At 35.5% G+C, this 21,142-nt stretch overlaps 1 protein-coding gene across 1 annotated transcript in view; it reads left to right on the forward strand.

Moving 5' to 3' along the window:
- Window positions 1–21,142, forward strand: part of LOC150098801 (potassium voltage-gated channel subfamily KQT member 1-like) — a 388,359-nt gene that overhangs the window by 318,931 nt on the left and 48,286 nt on the right. Inside the window, exons 4-8 of the mRNA XM_090404568.1 lie at window positions 3,299–3,474; window positions 4,089–4,217; window positions 8,512–8,622; window positions 8,732–8,916; window positions 16,557–16,628. Coding sequence (XP_090260694.1) covers window positions 3,299–3,474; window positions 4,089–4,217; window positions 8,512–8,622; window positions 8,732–8,916; window positions 16,557–16,628 — 673 coding nt within the window. The remainder of the gene's footprint in view (window positions 1–3,298; window positions 3,475–4,088; window positions 4,218–8,511; window positions 8,623–8,731; window positions 8,917–16,556; window positions 16,629–21,142) is intronic.

Here is a 21,142-nt window from a genome sequence, read left to right on the forward strand (position 1 = left end):
GATAAAAACGAAGAAATATAAAATATAATTCAGTCATTACCAGAGGCGGCTCGTGCATAGGCATTGCTTAACTCCAGCAGCCCCAATTTTTCTCGATATATAAATATATTTATTAATTTATTTATATTTTCTTGGAATATTTAATTTTATCGTTAACAATCCTATACAATTCTCTTATTTTGTATAAAAAATAATAAAAATCTATCTCGTAGCACTTAGGAGGGCGAAGGCAGCACTGTGTTTACCACAGTGTCTTATTGCTACGCGCGCAAGCATATGCACGTCATAGTGAGATGCGAGCTATTAGCATAATGCGGCACTGTCCGTCGCGCAGTTCCACTGTTGTTTATATGCAGTTTGCGTCAATAGCAGTGTTCGTAGTGTTTATCGTGTTTACTCCGTCTCTTTAAATATTTGGACATTACAATCAAAGGATTTAAATGTAATGTCCAAAAATTGTAAATCCATTCCTTTAATTAAAATTAAAGGAATGGATTTCAATGAAGTTCTAACTGAGGCTCGGCTATTGCTTTACCCCCCCGCGCCATGATCAGAGCACATAGCTCAATAACCCTCTATCCTTATATTGTCCTCTACAGATAACGGGGAATATAAAAAGGATTCTTGCTTCGCCCATCTAGCAAAAAAAAAATAGTTATTATTATATTTTATTTATACTTTTAATTTTTTTTTATTATTGTTTTGCATTAATAATTTAGTTATGTTTTCTTAATAGATTAGTTATGCTTTAGATAAAAAGAAAAAAATATGAAATATTATTCAGTAATTGCATTATTAACGTAATCATGAAATATTTTCCTTTTTATTATTAATTCATTCATCAAACGCATTTATAATGAACGGATAATAATATTACATGATTATGTATTAGTAATGTAATAATGCAAAGAATAAAGATTATTTCATTATATTTTATTTCATATAAAGTTTATAATTTTTTAAAAAATTAAATATTAAGTTACTTTGATATTTATTTTAATAATCTATTTATTACTTAGGTTTCCAGATTTTTATATTCCAATTAAGTATTTTTATTTACTAATTTCTCTCTCCTTGTTTGCTACACCCTTTCTTTTCCATAATATTGTAATATGAAATAAAGCCATGGTCAAACAAAAACCAGGGTGCGGCGATTCACTTTTCGTGGATCAAGAATCCAAAATACCCTTGGAGGGTAATGGATGGCAATGCTGTAGCCAATGAAGTTCTAATTGAGGCTCGGCTATATTGCTGTTACCGACTGGCATTAGCCAATGAAAATATATTCTTCGCTATTCAAACACTTCTCGCGCGATCATTAAAACAAGTGGAAAAACTAAATATTTTAATATGAGTAACCACCTTTTATTGATGCACAGCATAATTTGGACCCATTGAAAAGATAAATACAGCCGACAATGGTCAGGTTTTTTTTTGTTTTTCTTGTAAGCGGGAACCCCTGTATAAAGTACTTAATATGTAAATAGCATATTAAATAACTGAAAATCTAATGTTACATTATTTTAAACACTAAAATGAGACAAAAATTATATGGTAAATTAATACATGTTAAGTGCCAGAGTTACAATTGGGACTTCTGTTATGATGATTGACAACTGCAGCTCTTGGACTCAAAGATGACTACAGTGAGATTAATTTTGACTTTTTTTCTTTTCATATTTGTCGTGCATGTGTTAAATTAGAGGTTTTACATTCAGTTCATCTATGATAATAATGTAATAATACCGTAAAATGCCCTAAATAGAGTGATACAAAAGCAAATAAAAATTTAGTACTTTTTTTTTTCAGATCTAGTATCTTTTTCCTGCATAAGTTAGTACACAATATTTTTGCTGGTGGTCACCCTGACAAAAACTGTTCTGTGTAAGACTCAAAACAGCTGGGATGTGTCTGAAATCGAACTAGTATCTAAACATATTTCGGGTAGGCGACTACGCCACCATTTTCGTAATTAGTAAAGGTTTGCTATTACTCTCGACACAATTTTGACAAAATTAACCTGTGAGATGGTCGCTGCACGTCCGAAAAAAATGGAAAGTATAAACATCATCCCAATTTCCTTATCAGCAACGAACTGACTCTACATCAGTTTAAGAAACATGCTATTATTACCTATTTTTATCCTCTATGCTAGGAGTAGATGCGAAAGTTTACAAAGACGATACCTGGAAATTTTAGATGATTTTTATTGGAGATACTAAACTTCTTTTTACTAGTTCCAAGTACTAAATAAAAAACAAAATACGTGCCTTTTCCCTCCATCCTTTCTTGATAATAACTTTTCTTGCTGGAGAGAGAGATAGATAGAGAGAGAAAGCAATAAATGTACCTCAAGAGAAATTTATGAACCCTTGTAAAGCAAAAAAAGTTTTCATATATTAGAACTTTGAACTCTCAACTTAATGTTTTAAACTTCAATATCAAATGTCGATGGTCTCTTCGTTTATGTATACACTGATAGATGGCGCCACTATATTACTTCTTGGTCTTGCTGTAGATTGGATAGTAACTACAGTACTTACTTTCGGAATACGACAAAAGTAATTTGTCTCTTTTAAAGGGGAAGAATATCAAAAGCAGAACGATTTTTACAACGTGATTTCTAATTAGAACGGAATAATATTTTAAAATAATAAAATTTCATTAAATTTTTAAAAGATTTTTTATATTTTTAAGATGCAAAAACATATATTAGTAATAAAAGATAAATTTTTTATTTCACACCTAAAATTTATATTAATAATAAAATTATATTAGATTTTTCATCACTAACATTTTTGTGAATTAGTTCATGTTATTAAAGAATTTCAGTAGTTTCTTCATGTTTGAATTTTCATTTGAACATCAAGTGTGGGTGAGCGAAGACGTTTTTTTTTTCTAATCTAATAAACACTGATCCTAAAAATTTGAGGTATGTTAGTTATGTTTATTTCAAATTACAAGTATCGTTTCGATAATTCAAAATACAGACTATTTTTGATTTCATTCTATTTTTTATTGAATCGTGTATCTGAGTAGCTTGGATTCACTTTCCACAATCAAATTACACAATAATTGCATTAATATGGAATTCTAAGAACACTTCACACCTAAATAATTGCTAACTATAAAAAAATGCAAATTTATTTTAATTTATTTCAATCTTGCCAACAATATTCATTGACATGGCATAATATGTTATTAACGAAAAATAAATTGATACTATTCCATACTATTTATTTAATATCTAACAACTGCTCCTCTTTAGCACTACTAATGAAACGCATTTTCTTTTCAGATGTCATCGTTATCATTGCGTCCATAGTGGTGCTTTCAGTTGGGAGTAGCGGGCAGGTGTTTGCAGCCTCCGCTCTGCGAGGCCTTCGGTTCTTCCAGATATTGCGAATGGTCCGCATGGATCGTAGGGGTGGAACATGGAAGCTGCTGGGATCTGTTGTCTATGCACATCGACAGGTAAGTCGAATGGGTAGATGTCATTAATAATAAGCTATTATTAATAATAATATTTTATTTTAGTAATCTTTATTTTTTTATTTTGCTAATCAAAACTATATTATTTCATTCCTTCGCCCTCTTAGTTACTCCTTTTTTATTTATTATTTTTTTCAGGTTTTCTCTTATTTTATTTCTCTCTCTAATTGCAGTTCTCATTTTTCGCCAACCATTTCTTTTTGTTTAGATTTTATCCAATATTTTTTATATTTTTCTGTTGTTTTCCATCCTCTCTTCTTTTTTTTATTTTATTTTTCTAATTAGAGTTCTCTAGTTTGAGCAACTTGCTGAAATCCAGCTACACCCGTTGTTTTATTTCATAGACTAGAGTAACATTGCAATTAGCCTTTAAACCTCGAATCCAAAGTTACTTCGTCCTAGGCAGCGAAGCGATATACTAATGGCACACCTGTTGCTAAGATACCTTGAGGTTTTCAGTGTAATTGGCTCTGTATCGTTTCAGTAGAAAATGAGGGTTAAAGTATGAAAGATCGATGCCATGCGTGTGTGTGTGTCCTGTTACATCAGCAGATAGTTATGGATCAGCTATCAAACTCCACTTTCTTTTGTTACAGGAACTTATTACGACTTTGTATATTGGTTTCCTCGGGCTGATATTCTCATCATTCCTTGTCTTTCTTGCGGAGAAGGATTCTAATTCAGAGAAGTTCGGCAACTTCGCAGACGCCCTCTGGTGGGGAGTAGTGAGTGTATTTTAATTATTCTGTTAGTTGACACTATAACTTAACTTCAATAATTATATCATTTTTTTTTATTTCTATACAATATTTTAACACTTCTTTTATCTTATTTAGTTTTAAATTATTTTAAACATATTTTAAGAAAAGTTGTGAATAATTTTATAATAATATATAACCTTTTAATTTTTCAATTGATATTTTATAAAAGGACTAAAAAACAAAAAATTGCGTATTTCGTAATAATTTAAAAATGATACATATAATAATATAATATAATGTAATGTTTCTTCTGTTCGGTAGTTCAATTTGCTCCAGTCCAGTGATATTACTGTTTCAAACAATTTCCAGGTGTATAATAGTCATATCAATTTTTCAAACGCAGTAATACACGTTATTTCTTCTTCATCATAATATACGTTTCTTATAAAATACATTAATCACAATATACGTGTGAACAAGCAAGTACACTGCTTGGAAAGAAGTCAACGGACATCCCCATGGGCAAGATGCATCGTGCCATGTAACGAGTGACGTTTGTAGCCGGTGTAAATTGGAGGAATGTGATGCTCTCGAGTCAGTGCAACCGTGTCCGGGTGAAATGGCTGTGAAAATCGTAAAACGTTGTGATAGGCCTATCTGTTTGACAAATTGAAAATTTTACAAAATTTACAATTTGATCTGGATGGACGAAATGGGCCATCCAGATCAACAATCAGTGATACTATACTGAGATGGAAGCAGGGCGTCTATTGAAGGATAATATGTAAAACCGCCATTAGTCAGCCGACACGTTGAATGCGGAGTTTCGGGCATCGACTGGAACACAAATCTGCACCAAAACATTCAGAACAGACGGCCAACAATGTGGGTTTCCATGGTAGGACTGCAATATGCAAGCCCCACATTACCGGAACCAACATGCAGCTCTTCTGGTGCAAAGAGTGTGTGCAGTGGGACGTGGAAGCTTGGAAAGCTGTATCATGGAGCGACGAATCACCCTACATCTCTAACCGAGCAGATGGATGGGTGTGGCAGATGCTCGGTGAACCTCTCTTACTAGAGGTGCGTAACCCCAACTATGAAATTCGAAAGTGGCGGTGTGATCGTTGGTCGTGGTTTGGCCTCTGATCTCTGTTTGTAGTGCCACGAACATTGAACTTCAGAGGCATTCGTACATTCTGGACAATGCAATGCTTCCTACTTTGTGGCTTTTCTTCAACATCTGCGGGATGAACTGGAACGTAGGTTAGGTCAAGAGGCGTCCGCCGCACAACACTCTAGGACCTCATTACATGACTATGGGAAGAATGGTCCAAAATTCCCTCGATCGATCGCTCTCGTAATCTTGTGGAAAGTATGTCCTGTAGGATTGCTGCAGTCCTCGAAGCCAAAGGCGGGCCTACATCTTATCTTATTAAGATGGGTGCTTAGCTGTTTGTTTCCTACACTGTGGTGTCAGCTGACTTCTTTCCTAGCAGTGTGTGTCCGACAAATATCGGCTACTCATTCAGCATTTTTCTTCCAATTCTAATGTTTAGTGTCGTAATACACTATGACGCATATTGTGAGGGGAATTGCGTTTCTTTTATGCAAAGCAGGTAATAAAGACAGTGATGATTAATGTAAGGACCGAAATTATTACAAATATTTTGGGATCATATTGCCAGAAGCACGGCGAGAGTGTTATGCATCTGGTAACCCCAAAATTGTTATTATATAAATAAATATCTCATTTGTAAATTACAAAAAATAATAACTAAATATAAGAAAGAAAGAAATCAAATCGTTTCTTCACTCAAATTTGGTTCATGTGAGTTCTGTGTCTTTTTGTTCCAGTTTTAAACTTAAATATGCTTTCCAAGACCAAGATTCAACCAGCTTGAAAAATACTTGGTCACATGCGTTTCTATGTATTCTAGGCAACTATTTTAGAATTGGTGTTGGAAATTACTGACTCACTGTCTGAATCACTAAATTACTGTTCACAATTACTGACTCCAGTCAGTAATCGTGAACAGTGTTGATCACGATGGGAAAAGACAAAGGATCTTTCGGAGTTTGATAAAGGGCTTATTGTAGGTGCCCGTCTGGCTGGAGCCACGATTTTGAAAACAGCAGAGCTGACTGGTTTCTCAAAAGGGAAAATATCCTGGGTGTTTAATCAGTGGAAAAATAACCCACGTTGCTTGTCTAAGAGGCGTAACTGTGGTGCTAAGAGAGTGTCAAGAACGAGATCTGAGAAGACTTGTTTGGACGAAGAGAATTTGTGTGCAGTAATTGATCAAAGTATTTAATGAAAGCTGTTCACGATCTGCTGCTCATCTATGCGCAGGGAATCGACGAGGACGATCGGTATTGGCAGTCGCATGCCTATATGTAAAATTAAAGTTTCTAATTCAGTTCCCGGATGTACTCATCCTATTAATATCCAGTGATACTGGAATAAATGTAAAACAACACTAGAAGTAAGACATGGGATTGACCAAGAACCCAAAAGCTAGGGAGAAACGCTTTATTTTACATATAGGCAAAAAAAAAAAAAAAAAAAAAAAAAAAACAGCTAGCAACTTTGGCAACTATATTAGCGATCCCTGCCGCGGATTCCAGGAAGAAACTTTCCCTCCGTCACAAAATGCTGTGTGGTTGTTTTGCCTTTCTATAAATGAATAGATTAATTTAAGTTAAAAAAAAGTACGCCCCCCCACGATGTTGTTGCTGATATTCTCCAGTAGTAGCCGAAGAATACCAGTAACCATAGCAGTTCTAAATTTACTGTTACAAAAACCGTAACTGAAGGCGGTTTGAGACATCTTTTCACTGAACAAAAGCACGAGTTAAACCTGATTCAACCCAACAACCAACGAAACACTGTTTACAGCACCACAGACATAGAGCCTTGCTAGAAATGGACAACGTGAACAGCAGGCAAGGCCACAGTTGTGAGCAGCCGAATTACGAATGATGGTATCTTCCCACACGTTGAAAATCGGACCCACGTTGTTATAGCCTTTCTTCGCTTAAAATCTCGCCCAAGGAATCACCTCCCTGAAGATTGCGAAATTCTGTCTTTGAAGACATTCGTTATGACAAAAAAAAAGGCGTCAGAAGGGCGTGTTTAGTAGATATGTAAATACAGTTGCCGAAGCAACGACTAACAAACACACATTTCCTACTCTATTATTTATTTATTTTATTTGCGGAGGAATCAGCAGCCCAAATTAGAGCTTGTGTTCTAAACTGCTTTTATACCATAAGAGGGGAAAAAAAAAAATGAAAGAGGGATCTTTTGAAGCCTTGAAGAGAAGTTGAATAATAAATGCCAATACCACGTTCTGTCATAATGAAATTTGTCTTATCCACTATGGCTAATATCTCCCTTCGTTCGAAATGACAGATAAAAAAAAAAAAAAAAAAAAAAAAAAAAAAAACGAAAACTTGGTAGTAAGAGAAATGTAAAATTGGTTTACCAGCGAAGTGTCGTCTTTTACCTACGGATAATTTCTTTGGTAAAAGCAACTCAGAAACATAAACCACAACTATGGACTTTTTTTCTTAAACGACATTTGGATGTCTACGCTACATCTCATTAAGATGAATTTGACTTCATACACCGCTGCTTGCATAGTTAATCCGTAGAACGGATGGATTGCAGCTACCTCTAGTGACATTTTCACTTGTCGCTTGCCATAGTTTTAGTTTTATTGAACATTTTGCGTACTCTATTCTGAAAGATTCTAGATATTCGGTTAGGACCTTAAAATAATTTCATTTAATGAATTTTTTTTGCAAGATCCCTTTAGGTAAGAGAACGGAAGAATTTACATTATGTGAGAGAATTTCCACCCCAAGGAAGAATATTTTTTTAACGAGTCTGAACCAATGCTTGTGTGGCATTCGATATAACGAATATTTGAGCTTCCATCGCTTTAAATTGTCCAAGGACTCAAAAATAATCCAAGGACTAATTTTTGAATAATCGCTAAACATTTTCTGTATCGCGTTTACTTATCTGCCATAATCGCTCCCCTAAAAGCCTTGTTTCATTGGGAACATTGAGCTCGCCATCATTGAAGGTTTGAAAGACGCATACGATCTGGCCGTTTTTTCCTGCTTCAAAATTACATTTAAATTTTAACTAAACTAGAGGATCGAGATTTGATCTTCTGATCTGCATCAAAATATAAAACTTTAATCTTAAGATATTAATCTGTTTTGATGAGTATCTTATTAATAGTTTAAACCCAGTGCATCTGTTGTACGGAAAAGTGGACTAAGATCAATAATACGGTTCTTCTAGATTACTCTGTGTACTGTGGGATATGGAGATACGGTGCCTATCACTTGGCCTGGGAAGCTAATAGCTGCCTTCTGCGCTCTCCTTGGAATTTCCTTCTTTGCCTTGCCTGCAGTAAGTAGATCGATGTTTCATAGTTTAGTTAATGAAGTGTTGGAAAATGTAATAGTATTTTGCCTGGAATAATAATCCAAATATATTACAGACTTATTTCAATTTGTAGGGAATTTTGGGATCAGGGTTTGCTCTCAAAGTACAGCAGCAACAACGTCAAAAACATATGATACGGCGTCGTGTTCCAGCCGCCAACCTCATCCAGTGCCTATGGAGATGTTACGTAGCAGATGAAAACTCCATGTCCGTAGCAACATGGAAAATCCACCAGGTGCCATTACCGAGTCCTCCAGCGTACGTATGAATTCGCATCTAAAGTAGAATTAAGAAATTATATATACATATATCAGGAGTTCTGTAACGTTACACAGCCATCATAGCATTGTCTCAACCAAAATAATTTATCTTTTCGTAACTTCAAATAAGCAAAATTCATAATTGTCGAAGGATATCTTATTCGTTTTATATTTAAATAAAAATATGGTGTTTAAGTTCTTCGGAAAACGAACATAATAGCTAAGGAAACTTTATTTACTAGTTGATTTAATTATATATAATATAATATCTTTTATTTATATTTAGTTGATTTATTTACTTAAACTTATTTATTTATATATAATATATTTATTTATATTTAGCTGATTTATTTTAATACTCCTTAAAATTGAACTTTTATATATAATATAGTATATTTATTTATATTTAGCTGATTTATTTATTTATATATAATATATTTTAATAATTTATTTATATCTAGCTGATTTATTTTAATACCCCTTCTTAAAATTGAACTTTTATTTTATAAAATTAAATATGTATAATATTCAAAATTTAGTCCTTATAAGGACTGGCTTAATTCGTTCATTGCCAATCACGCGATATCGCGTTGACGTCGCTAACTAAATAAAAAAATTTTTAAAAAATTTGGCCACCACACGAAATTCCAATTTTCAGCTTGGCAATGAAAGTGTTAAAGGGGCGAAGCAAGAATGCTTTTTATCTTCCCCGTTATCTGTAGAGGAGAATGTAGGGATAAGGTGTTATTGGCTATTAAAGCTCTGATCATGACAGGAGGGTAACAGCAATAGCTGAGCCTCAGTTAGAACTTCATTGGCTACAGCATTGCTATCCATAATAATAATTTTGTGAGTTCAACGTATCTCATTATTGGCCTGTAGAGTAAGATAGGCTGAGATTCAGCAGATAGTAGGAGAGGAAAATAAAGATAGAGTGCATAGTGGTAGAGTAGGTAAAAGAGGCCTCAGTTGACCTGTTTTAGCTGTTTGCCCCCCCAGGGGCGATTCTAAAACGGTCGTTGATTTTTCACTTTAGAAGAAAAGGAAAAATCCTAAAAAGGAAAAAAAAAAAAGGAGAGACTATGCAAATTTAACAAGTGTAAATATATCTAAAGACTATGTGGAAGACAATTCTATAGAGGAATGAGTTTGCCGAGCAAACCCAGAACAGTAATACCAGGGAAAAAAAAGAGGGAGATGACCTGGCCCGGAAGACCCCGCCCTGAAAAGGGCTTGGGACCACCTCGATGTTGGCCTTCGCAGTCCGGGTTTGTTCAGGTCAACTCCAACCTGAGGACAGAAGAACTTTCAACTGCGAAAAGACTAGACATACCTGTGGGGTAAACGGTGATCAGGAAGGAAGATCGAGATAGCGTCAACACCTACAACTTGAAGGTGTTATAGGTGCAGACACAACCGGATTTCCCCCTGTATGATCTGGCAGATGGTTGGTGGGTCGCACCATCTCCTCAGGAACCGCTCTTCACCCTGCAAGTACCTTTCCTGCTCCAGGAAGCGGCGGAGGTAGGCTGAGTGACAGTTCCTAACACGGAGATAGATGCGATCCCCTCGTAAAGAAGGTATTTTTTCCTAATTTTCCAAATGTGGTGTTTGATCACATTTATTAGGAAAATCAGGTGTTTCTTGTTTTTGGTTACTGGGGGAGGAAACTGTAGAAAGACTATTTCGGCGAATGTGAGCGCTGGGATCGCAAGCACCTCAGCCAGTCTGTGCGAAACACGCTGTACTGGCGGGCAGTGAAAGAAGAAGTGCCCTACGGTTTCTACCGCGCCACAGACATCGCAGAAGGGGTTGCACGGTCGCGAGCTGTAGGCTGATTTTACCAGTTTCACCGGGAGTCTGCCGTAGGCGATTCTCCAGGCTAAGTCACGGCGAAATGGTTGTCCCCAGCTATTTTTTACGTTAGTGAACAGCACCTCTTCGTTTGTGCCCAGATCGGGCTTTTCCCAGTCAAAGTTGTCAAAAATTTTCCAGTACAGCTTGTTTGGGCTGAGCTGAAGCGCTCGAACTCCATCCGTTGCCATTTTTTTGAAAAGTTTGCATATTGTGTAGTACCACTCTGGCACCGTCTCCGCACATGGTCCGACGTGGCCAGTAGTCCCGAAGTAGGGTAGGAAAAATCCTAAGAAGTATTTAATCAGATTGCCGGAAGGGTGATTTGATGCCAGTGCTTTCCGTATGGTCTGAGCAGTGTTGGTTAGGTGGCAGTATTTGAGAATTAGCAGGGCGAATCCCCCTTGTGTGGGGGGAAGATGGAGAAAGGCCCTGCGTACCTTGTGTTTCCTGTTGTTCCAGAAAAATTTAGTCCATAACCCACCCTCCAAGGGTACTGATCTCCTCTCCCAAAATATTAAAGATCTATCTAATCATGGCAGGAGTGTAACAACAATAGCTGAACCTCAGTTAGAGCTTCATTAGAACTACAGCATTGCTATCCATAACCCTTCAAGGGTACTGATATTCTCTCCCAAAAATTTAGTCCTTATCCTTATAAGGACTGGCTTAAAGGGGCGAAGCAAGAATGCTTTTCATCTTCCCCGTTATCTGTAGAGGACAGTGTAGGGATAAGGTGTTATTGAGCTATTATTAAAGCTCTGATCATGGCAGGAGGGTAACAGCAATAGCCGAGCCTCAGTTAGAACTTCATTGGCTACAGCATTGCCATCCATTACCCTCCAAGGGTATTGGGGCATTGGATTGAATGAATCTTCCTGCGCCCCCAAAAATTTAGTTTCGACTTTTATACTTATTAGTTATTTTATATGTAAATAATGGTATGGTGAAATATTAAATTTTTCCAATTAACTTCATTTTATTAAAATATTTCAAATAAGTTTCTCTTTTTTATATTTTATTTTATAATTTATTTGATATTAATTACCGAATAAAACTTACAATTAATTTAGGTTTCGGAGTAAGCAGTTTCCAATATTCATTTCAAATCTGTTAAAATATATATCACTATACATTTCAGTTATAATCTTGAGTTCCCGATACACCTCTTATCACTCATTGGCTGTGTTCATAACAACATAATTTTTATGAAATAGAACTATTTTATTTCATAATACATAATGAGGATATCAAAGATCCATCATCTTTTTATAGCCAAATATAAGGCAGCTTGTCACAGTATTACACTTTCTTTCATTTTCTTTTTTATGGGTGTTATTTCAATTTTTGAAATCTATTTTACATTTGAAACGTCATATCATTAGCGGAAGCATAAAGGCATTATAAATCCTCGAAACATGCCATTAATTCTATGCATTGATTTTTAAAATGCATATTAAATGCATACACGAATAAATTTCAGTTTATTCGTGTATGCATTTAATATAAGATATCAAGCAACAAATTTACAAATAGTAAAAGATTAGCAAAGTGACAATAAATACGGTATTATGTAGGATTTCGATGTTAGAATCAGAAGCAAGTTGCCGAGAGCAAGCCAACTTGTCCATTGTGCAAATTGGCGTGTTTTTCTCTTAAATTAATTCACACTAGATGCACTCCACTATCCCTAAAGGAAAATTATTCCACTCACTGACTGCTCTGTGAGAAAAAAACCTGTCTTACCTCTTTCTCGACTGCGAACAAACTGAACTTCCATGGATGCCCCCCGTGTTCTCTCCCCACCTTCCATATAACGAAAAAATTCATCAGACGATATCCTACAGCACCATTCAGAAGTTTATCGACCTCTGTCATATCACCCCTCTTGTTAACCAGAGTCTGCAATCCACGTACTCGCAATCTGTCCTCATAATCGAAATCCCATAATCCGGATATAATCTTTTTAACCCTTCTTTGAACCCTTTCCACTTATTTATCCCCTTGGAATCCGGGAAACCAAATCTGCGCACAGTAATCCAGGTGTGGTCTTATCGAGGCCTTATAAAGAGGCAAAATGACTTCCTTATTCTTACATGTCAAGGTTCGCTTCGACATTGCAATTATCCTCTGAGTTGTATTGGCAACTTTTGCATTGAACTTCCACTTTCTCTCACCCATAACTCCAAGATCTCTCGCCTCGTCAGTTACTCCAAGCATAATTCCATCAATAAATATGCTGTTGGATATCGCATCACGGCAAAATGCATAAAAGCCACACACGCATTCCAATCCAGTATTCTCCAGTTTATGCAACAGCCTTTCGTGTGGTATCCTCAAATGCGTTAGAAAAATCCAACATTATCATAGCGTATCCATTCCATTTATCCAACTCGGCCGTAACATTATTATAAAATATGAGCAGATTGCTAAACATGACCTTCCCTTAGTAAACCAATGCTGCTCTTTGCAGAGTATAGCTTGTTTGTTTATCCATTTCTGTATGCGAATTCTTACCAACCTCTCTAAAATCTTTACAAATAATCGAGAGATGCTGATAGGTCAGGTCGATAGTTAGACGCATTAGTCTTTGCACCGCCCTTGTGCAATGGGATCATCATACATTCGTTCCATTCCTGTGAGCTGTGTGCTTTAACGCACGTGTTGATATCCCGCCTCTCCCATTGACCGAATTCTTTTCCAGCTTATGCAACAGCTCAAGAACCTCCTTCACTTCATTCAGCATAGTGGTAGCACACTGTGCATCATGTCACATACCAGGTCGATATATCTTAGCAAGGTAAGCACTCATTAATCGAACAATCTCATTAAATAAAGTTATTCTTCCACATTCATTCTTTCTTTTACTAGCAGGATAACGAAAAAAATTCTTTCGGGTTGCCGTTAGCCTCTGCAGCCAATTTCTTTTCATACTCCGATTTAGCTTTCTCCACAATACTCTTTACTTTTCTAGTTTGAGCTTTATATATTTCATAACTCCTCTCACTCTTATTCTCACGATATTCTTTCCAAGTTATCTTCTTCTTGTGGATCTTTTGCTTAAAAAGGTTGCACATCCATTTCACTCTCAACCTATTTGTTCTTTGAACTTTAGGGACACACTCAGATTCAACCTCATTTAAGCACTTTTTCAAAGCTTCCCATCCACCGCTGATGTCATTCCTATTCAAGAACCGATACCTGGAACAAAAGATAGCATTCTCCTTTATTGGTGATAATTTCCAGAGCTTTGTAGTTCAGCATGTAACCTGTCCTGATTGGAATATCCATACAGTTGACTACTTCCCAGGTCAGTACGGGAGATAGCTGAAGCTGTCAATACATGGAGATAGCTGAAGCTGACTACAGATAGACACTATGATGACAAAGCAGTGGCCTCACTGTGCTGGTATTGTGTCTAGTGCGGCTAGATACACTGTTCAATAGATTGTCTGTACTATGGGGGTTCTTATAGTTACATTACAAGTGATACACTCTTACTTACTTCAGAAGAACGTTTCTAGACTTAACGGATCGAAGTATTGGTTGTAGTAGGGTGAAAAGAGTAAATAGTGTTTTAATTTTATACTTTGAAGGATTATAGCAAGCTTTACTGAAATTTACTACCTCGTTGCCGTGAGTGCGTGGAGTACTTTGGTTGGCAAGGAGTCTTAGTGATTTTATATAGCTATTTTATAGGAGTGTGTGTGCGTGTGTTAGAAATTAAACTTATTTGGCTAACGCTTCCTCGTCTCATCATTAATAGAGTGGCTTCACCATCTTGTTCCTGATGGTGAAATAACACCTATTTTTTTTTCGGTGGGAAGATGTAATGGCATGAAGTTGTCTATTAGTATGGATCGATTTTCTTAAGATGGATATGATCTTCTTCTTCTTAGATTATCTTCTTGGATGATCTCCAAGAAGAGAACATCTGAGCACTTTAAGTACAATGTACTTTGTACGTTGTACTTAAAGTGCTCAGATGTTATACAATGTTCAAGAAAGGCTATGCTGTTTTTAGAGAATTTACCTTGTAGAAACGTTTTTTTATTGATAAACAAATTAACTGCATCAAAGCTCAGTAAGATATCCCGTTCATTATTTATATATACGCTTAAAATTTACTACTTTTAAATCAGATAATTGATTCCTATATTTCTTATACACATGCCAGCCACTAAATTATAAACTTTTGTGCAAATGTAAATGTTCACTTACCCACCGTATATGCAAAACACTTGGCCACGTGCGTCACAACATCTTCTAGGCAACTAGAACACGTAGTGAGACACGTGACTTGTTTCATAGATGACAATGCTACTGTCCATCGGGCAAGAATCGATCAGCAGTGGTTCAGCGACCTCCACTATCTTCCCTGGCCACCACAAAACCCGGAGCTGAACCCCCATTGAGAACATATGGGACATGTTAGAAACAGATCCGGGAGCAAAGTCCTCTTCCATGAAATCTGAGTCAGTTAAAGGATTATCTGGTGAACGACTGGTATGCTGTAGATGCAATCCAAGGAATGTATGTCAAACGGCACATGTACTGTAACTTTTATTATAATAATAATAATAATGAGGTAACGCCTTTTTATTCCCTTATAGGGAGTAGGCGAGGCCTTTCTACCCTATCTAGCTTTTGGAGACTGAGTGGGAAGTTCAGTCTCTACCGGTAGCCAATCAGAGATGGCTGGCCCATGTCTATCACTAATTATAGCAGCCACCGATGAAGAGGCTGGCAAACAAGTGCTGCCATCTCTTGGTACCTAACCCTAACAGGATATGTTATTTAATAAATAAAATAAATATTTTGTTAACAATAAATAAATAATTAAAGAAATATTTCTAATTCATTGGCTGGTATATGTAGAAATCAATTGGATTAGTTTCTATAAAATTTTCTGTAAGACACTGGAAATGTTTATTGCATTTGTAGATTTTTGTAGTAAATTGTTTTTCAATACAAATAAATGAATACAGATTCAAAAGTTTATATAATATTTAAGGTATATAAATTTCGATTACTTCTTTGTGCATTGAAAATAAGCGAGAATTTTTTCAATGAATTTATGTTTATATCTTCAGAAATAGGATAGACTGATGTGTATTTCTTGCAAGTGTTTTGAATACATATAAATGTGTATTAAATAAATTAATATACGCATATTATTTATTACACAAGATGTAATAAAAATATACAAGAGGTTAATTTTGAATTAAAAAATTAGCTCATTATAGCACACCTTTTATATTCTTACATTTCTAGCATTTATAAAATATTCTAACAGAAAATGGAGACACTGAACTAATTCTAATTTTAGTCTGTTACTTGTTCTTTAAATGAAAGTTTATTTATACATGTGGATAGAGCATAAACCATGTTCCATTCTATTTTTTATAAAAGACTAATTTCACATGGAATATCAACTGCAGTATTGTATTTACGATGAAAGGATTCCTACTGATTTTTAACCAAGCTTTGTAGTATTTAGTATTTGATTATTAACATTCTCTTGGTGACCATACTTCGTTTGCAGCTAACTGTTTTTCTTTAAATGATGCGCATATTTCAAATTAAAAGTTTCAGAGTCTTAAACTGAATCGTATTCTTTATATTTCACATTCTGATCTATATTTCTTCCTCCTTTTCCTTATCCTGTCTTTGTTTGAACTATATTTATGTGTTTATATATTGCATGTCATGTAAAACTATTGTATATGTTGGCCTTGTGCACAGCACTGCCCTCTATCTGTCTTCTCTGCACTGTTTTTCTAGTTACACCTCTGGTTCCTTCACAAGCACAAAGCGCAAAGATAGACTGGACCTGCCACCTACCGGCGGGAGTCTGTAAGTATGTCTGTCTGCTTTATATCATGACAATGCGAATGTATTTGGCTGTAGAAATGATTTTACGTCGATTGAAATCAAAAGACATCCATGAATAAATAAAAAGAGACAGAATTACTAATCATGGAAAATTAATTTTTAAAAATAAAAGAAATAATAGTGTAATGATTTTAATATAAATAATAATGATAAGTGATTTATTAATTGTACAGATAACAACCGAATGATACAGGCTTAGTATATTTTTAAGTAGTCTGAAATGATTACTTATAAACAATATTAATATTGAATAAGCATACGTATTAATTTGTCTGTTATTAAATTACTTCTGTGCCGAATGACTTGCATTGTTATATTTCTTTGAGCTACCATTGTCTTGATAATGTGTTTATATATATATGGTGCTTGCTTTTATACCCTTTTAAGAACTGAATGCCAAGTGTTTTAAGATATGTCTATTTTTTCCTGGCGTGTATTAAGCAATGCTAGTTACTTGATGTTGTTAGCATGATTATCAATGGTAACTCAATTATAAATGTGCTCTTGTATGCCCATTTTGTTGTTCTCTACCAGTATATCCATCTTAAACTTCTTCAATTGCTATTTTCTTACTTCTCTGAGCGATAAATAGGCGTTAACAAGGTGTGGTCTGTTCGAAATGAAGTCTGTTTCATTATCATGGATGAATAAATATTGTACTTTATAGTACTTGCGATATGTAATGTGCTTGGAGAATATAATTTTGAGATATCAACTGCATAAGCATCTGTATAACAGTCCAGAGAGGTCCCTAAACATTTTTTCAGTTGGCAGTCCCTCTCCCTGCACTAGTGATCTTACCATCTTACTCCTTTCACTAACAAATTCGATAATAGAATACACACTTATTCAGACAACAATATATAGCGATACGGTTATAGACTAGGAGATGGCTGCAATTGTTTGTCGCATTCTCTCCCCGAATGCCTATTAAAAATCATCGATAGCCTTGAGCCGGATATCTCTGATTTTCTAAGAGTGGAGATGGCTGCCCACGTATGTTTAAAAGTTAGTGGAACTAAACAGCATCACCTTTACCCTTTGAGGAATAAAAGGCATTAAGGGATGCATTATTTATTTATTTTAATAAATATATAATTAATTTTAAAATATACATTTTCCCCTCGATGATGCTTGATTATTTATTATTTCAAATAGCTCAAAATTAAACTCTGCTCTGTGTGAATAAATAATTCTTTTGAGGAAATAAACTGTAGAAATTAATACTTAATGGTAGTATTAAATATTAACAATACATATTAATAATATTATTGATATTAATTTGCATTTAGAATTCGAATTCAGTTAAGAATATTCATAATCTTGACTAGATGTGTGAATTTATAAAATGTTCTGGATTGTGTGTAGAAAAAGTCCCTTATTTTCAGAGAAGCAACTGTGTTCTCTAGGCAGATGGAGGGAATCAATAACAGGTACACATTATTAACCGGTAGTGATCAGTTAATTTCTTCAACTGAAGAAGATCACGGTTCTTGATCTCAGGGATCTTGTTCTTGCGTTTCCACTGACCTTCAACATCGAGGAGAGAAAAAAAAAGGAGACCAGCAAATCGATATCTCAGGTTTATGGCCTCTTAGAGAACTAAGTTACCCTTACATTAAAGTGTTTTAGGACTGGTGCGTTAAAGAATGTTCATAACGTTGATCACTGAAATGTGTAAACACGCGTGTCATTAAAGCAATGGGTAATATTTTTTTCTAAAAAATACCTCTGTTTACTTTAGAACTTTTGCTGATTGCATTGGGAAAACACAGGGAAAAGAAAGCATTCTCTGTTTAGACCAGGGCATTTTTGAAGGTCAAATTCGTTTGAATTTGACCTTCAAATTCAAACGAATAAACACAGAAAAATGTGGTCTTTAAAACTAGTAGATTAGTTTCTTCGGCTTCTTCGTGATTGCATGCATGATGGAACTTGATCGTCCGCTGGTATTGTTCATGTAAGGATTTATTTCTAGAAGAAGAAGACATTTCACTGTTACGATTTATCACATCTGTCAATTGGATGTGAGGTCCAGCCTGTCGTTCTGTAAGAAGTTACATCTTGATATCAGGAGAAACATGTTTTTTCCTGAATACTTTAGATATTCTTGCTTGAAATAGAACCAGAAAAATTTAATTCGCTGAAGTAGTTTCAATATATAATTATTTCAGTAGTTTACAATAATATATTGTGTTATGGACCACGAGATGGCGGCACCTGTGTGCTGTCTCTTCTCTGGATGTCGTTTAAAATTAGCGATAGTCTTGAGCCACTTATCCCTGACTGGCGTGACTTCTTCCTCAGGATCTAAGCGAGACAGCAATGAATTGGCAGTTTTACTGCTTCCTATTTCTCATCCCCTTCTCCACATGTCTATTCCATTGATCATATGGTTCGTTATCGTTAACCATTGTGGGATTCATATGGGAAGTAGGGAGAAATCAGTACTTAGCGGAATAACTTTGATCTTAACATTTTCTTTCAAAACTTAAAAAATATATATAACTATTTCGCTAAATTTTGTTCTTTACAATGTTCATATCGTAATTTACCTGCGATATTTGCCACCAATACAAACATAGACTGACTATTCTGCCACCTGATAGAAGCATGTAGAATATATTGTTGCTATAGAAATTTGAAATATAACGTCATGAGTCTGTTTAAAACAAACTATTCCATTAAAAGTGTATTTTATGTTAAAATTAAATTCATAGTTGAAATGATAAAGTCTGCTTTATAAGAGGCGTAATTTCACTTGTTTTGGAGAGGGAGGGGGGAGGTTAGTCTGTAATGGTAATGGCTTCTCCTTATTACTTACTGAAGTTTGAAACCAATCAATGATATATCGTGTTCTTGAGAAGGAGGGGGAAGAACAGAAGACACACATAATAGTATTCTAGTTCTGTAGCTTAATAATTGAACTGTAAATGGACGTTGGACAGTTTGTTTTATTATCGGTTTAGAAGACATGCGTGGAATGATGGAGATCGGTTTTGACCACCAATGGAAGTATCTGTTGAAACGACAATACGAAAAATGTTCGTTTTGTGAGACTGTGGCTGCAGAGAAAGAGAAAGAGATGATCGTCAATTAGCTGAGCTACCTTCTACGACATCAAGAATTTTTAAAGAAGTTTTGGTGCACCACTCCAACTGTGAGAGCAGTATTCTCGGATTAGCAGCTGGACACGTGAAAGTTAACGTCTTGAACAAAAAAAGAAAAAGCCAAGTGTTTTGGAGACCGAGGATGCTAAACAAGTGATTTGTTTTTACCAGGAAAAGCTATAGATAAGTTTCATTTCAAGACGAAATATCTAATGTTGAATGCTAAGCTGAGCATTACCAACGTTTAGGGACGAAGGACTGTCTTTTTTGATAAACACGAAATTGTGTTTTAGAAACATCGAAAGTCTCGGCCTCGACCATAGATGACAACACTATCAGCAAGATTTTTTTCTAACTTGGTACATCTGTCATAAACATCCATGTGAAATTGCAAGTCATCCTATCAAGTAGTTTGTTTTATACAGCTGTCTGATGCAAAAGTGTTGTTTCTGTCCCTTGAAATGGATAAAATTGGGTATCGTGCGGTTATAAAATTCTTTGTAAAAGAAGGTTTAACGCCAAAAGAAATTCATTCGAAGTTCATAAAAGAATATGGGCACTCTTCTCCTTCGTTTTCGAAAATTAAGAAATGGGCTTCCGAGTTTAAACGTAGCCGTACCAGCCTTTAAGATGATCTACGTGAAGGACGTTCAAAAAGTGCAACAACACCAGAAATCATTGATCAAGGGCACGATATGGTATTGGATGACCAGCGAGTCAAAGTGCGTGAAATTGCTGAGATTATACGCATTTCAAAAGAACGTGTAGGATATATTTTGCGTGAAAAATTGTAAATGGAAAAGCATTGCGCAAAACGGGTGCTGCGCTTGCTCATTGCAGATCAAAAACGCACTGTCATGAAAATCTCTGTACAGTGCTTGGAGCGTTTTAACAAGAATAAAACTGATTTTGTGCGTCGATTTATTACTATGGATGAGACTTGGATTCACCGTTACACACCCGAATCCAAACAGCAATCAAAACAGTGGACAGAAGCCGGTTGTTCAGCGCCAAAGAAGACAATGTCATCGTATCGGTGTTTTGGAATGCTAAAGGCATTTTGTTTATTAATTATCTTGAAAAGGGTAAAACAATAACCGGGGAATATTATTCTGATCTTTTAACCAGACTAGACGAAAAAATTCGTGAGAGAAGACCTGGTTTGCAGAAGGAAAATATCATCTTTCGTCAGGACAATGCACCTGCCCACAAAGGTGTTTTGGCAATGGGAAAATTAAGGGATCCGCACTATGAATTGTTGGAACATCCACTCTATTCCCCAGAGTTGGCTCCCTCTGACTTCTATCTCTCTCTTCTCAAAACTAAAACTCTTCCTCGCTCGTCAGCGTTTTCCTTGGAATCAAG

The sequence above is a fragment of the Typopeltis vanoorti genome, chromosome 15 (genome assembly GCF_054136105.1).
Source record: "Typopeltis vanoorti isolate ZY-2024b chromosome 15, IOZ_Tvanoo_1.0, whole genome shotgun sequence".
Classification (NCBI taxonomy): Eukaryota; Metazoa; Arthropoda; class Arachnida; order Uropygi; family Thelyphonidae; genus Typopeltis; species Typopeltis vanoorti.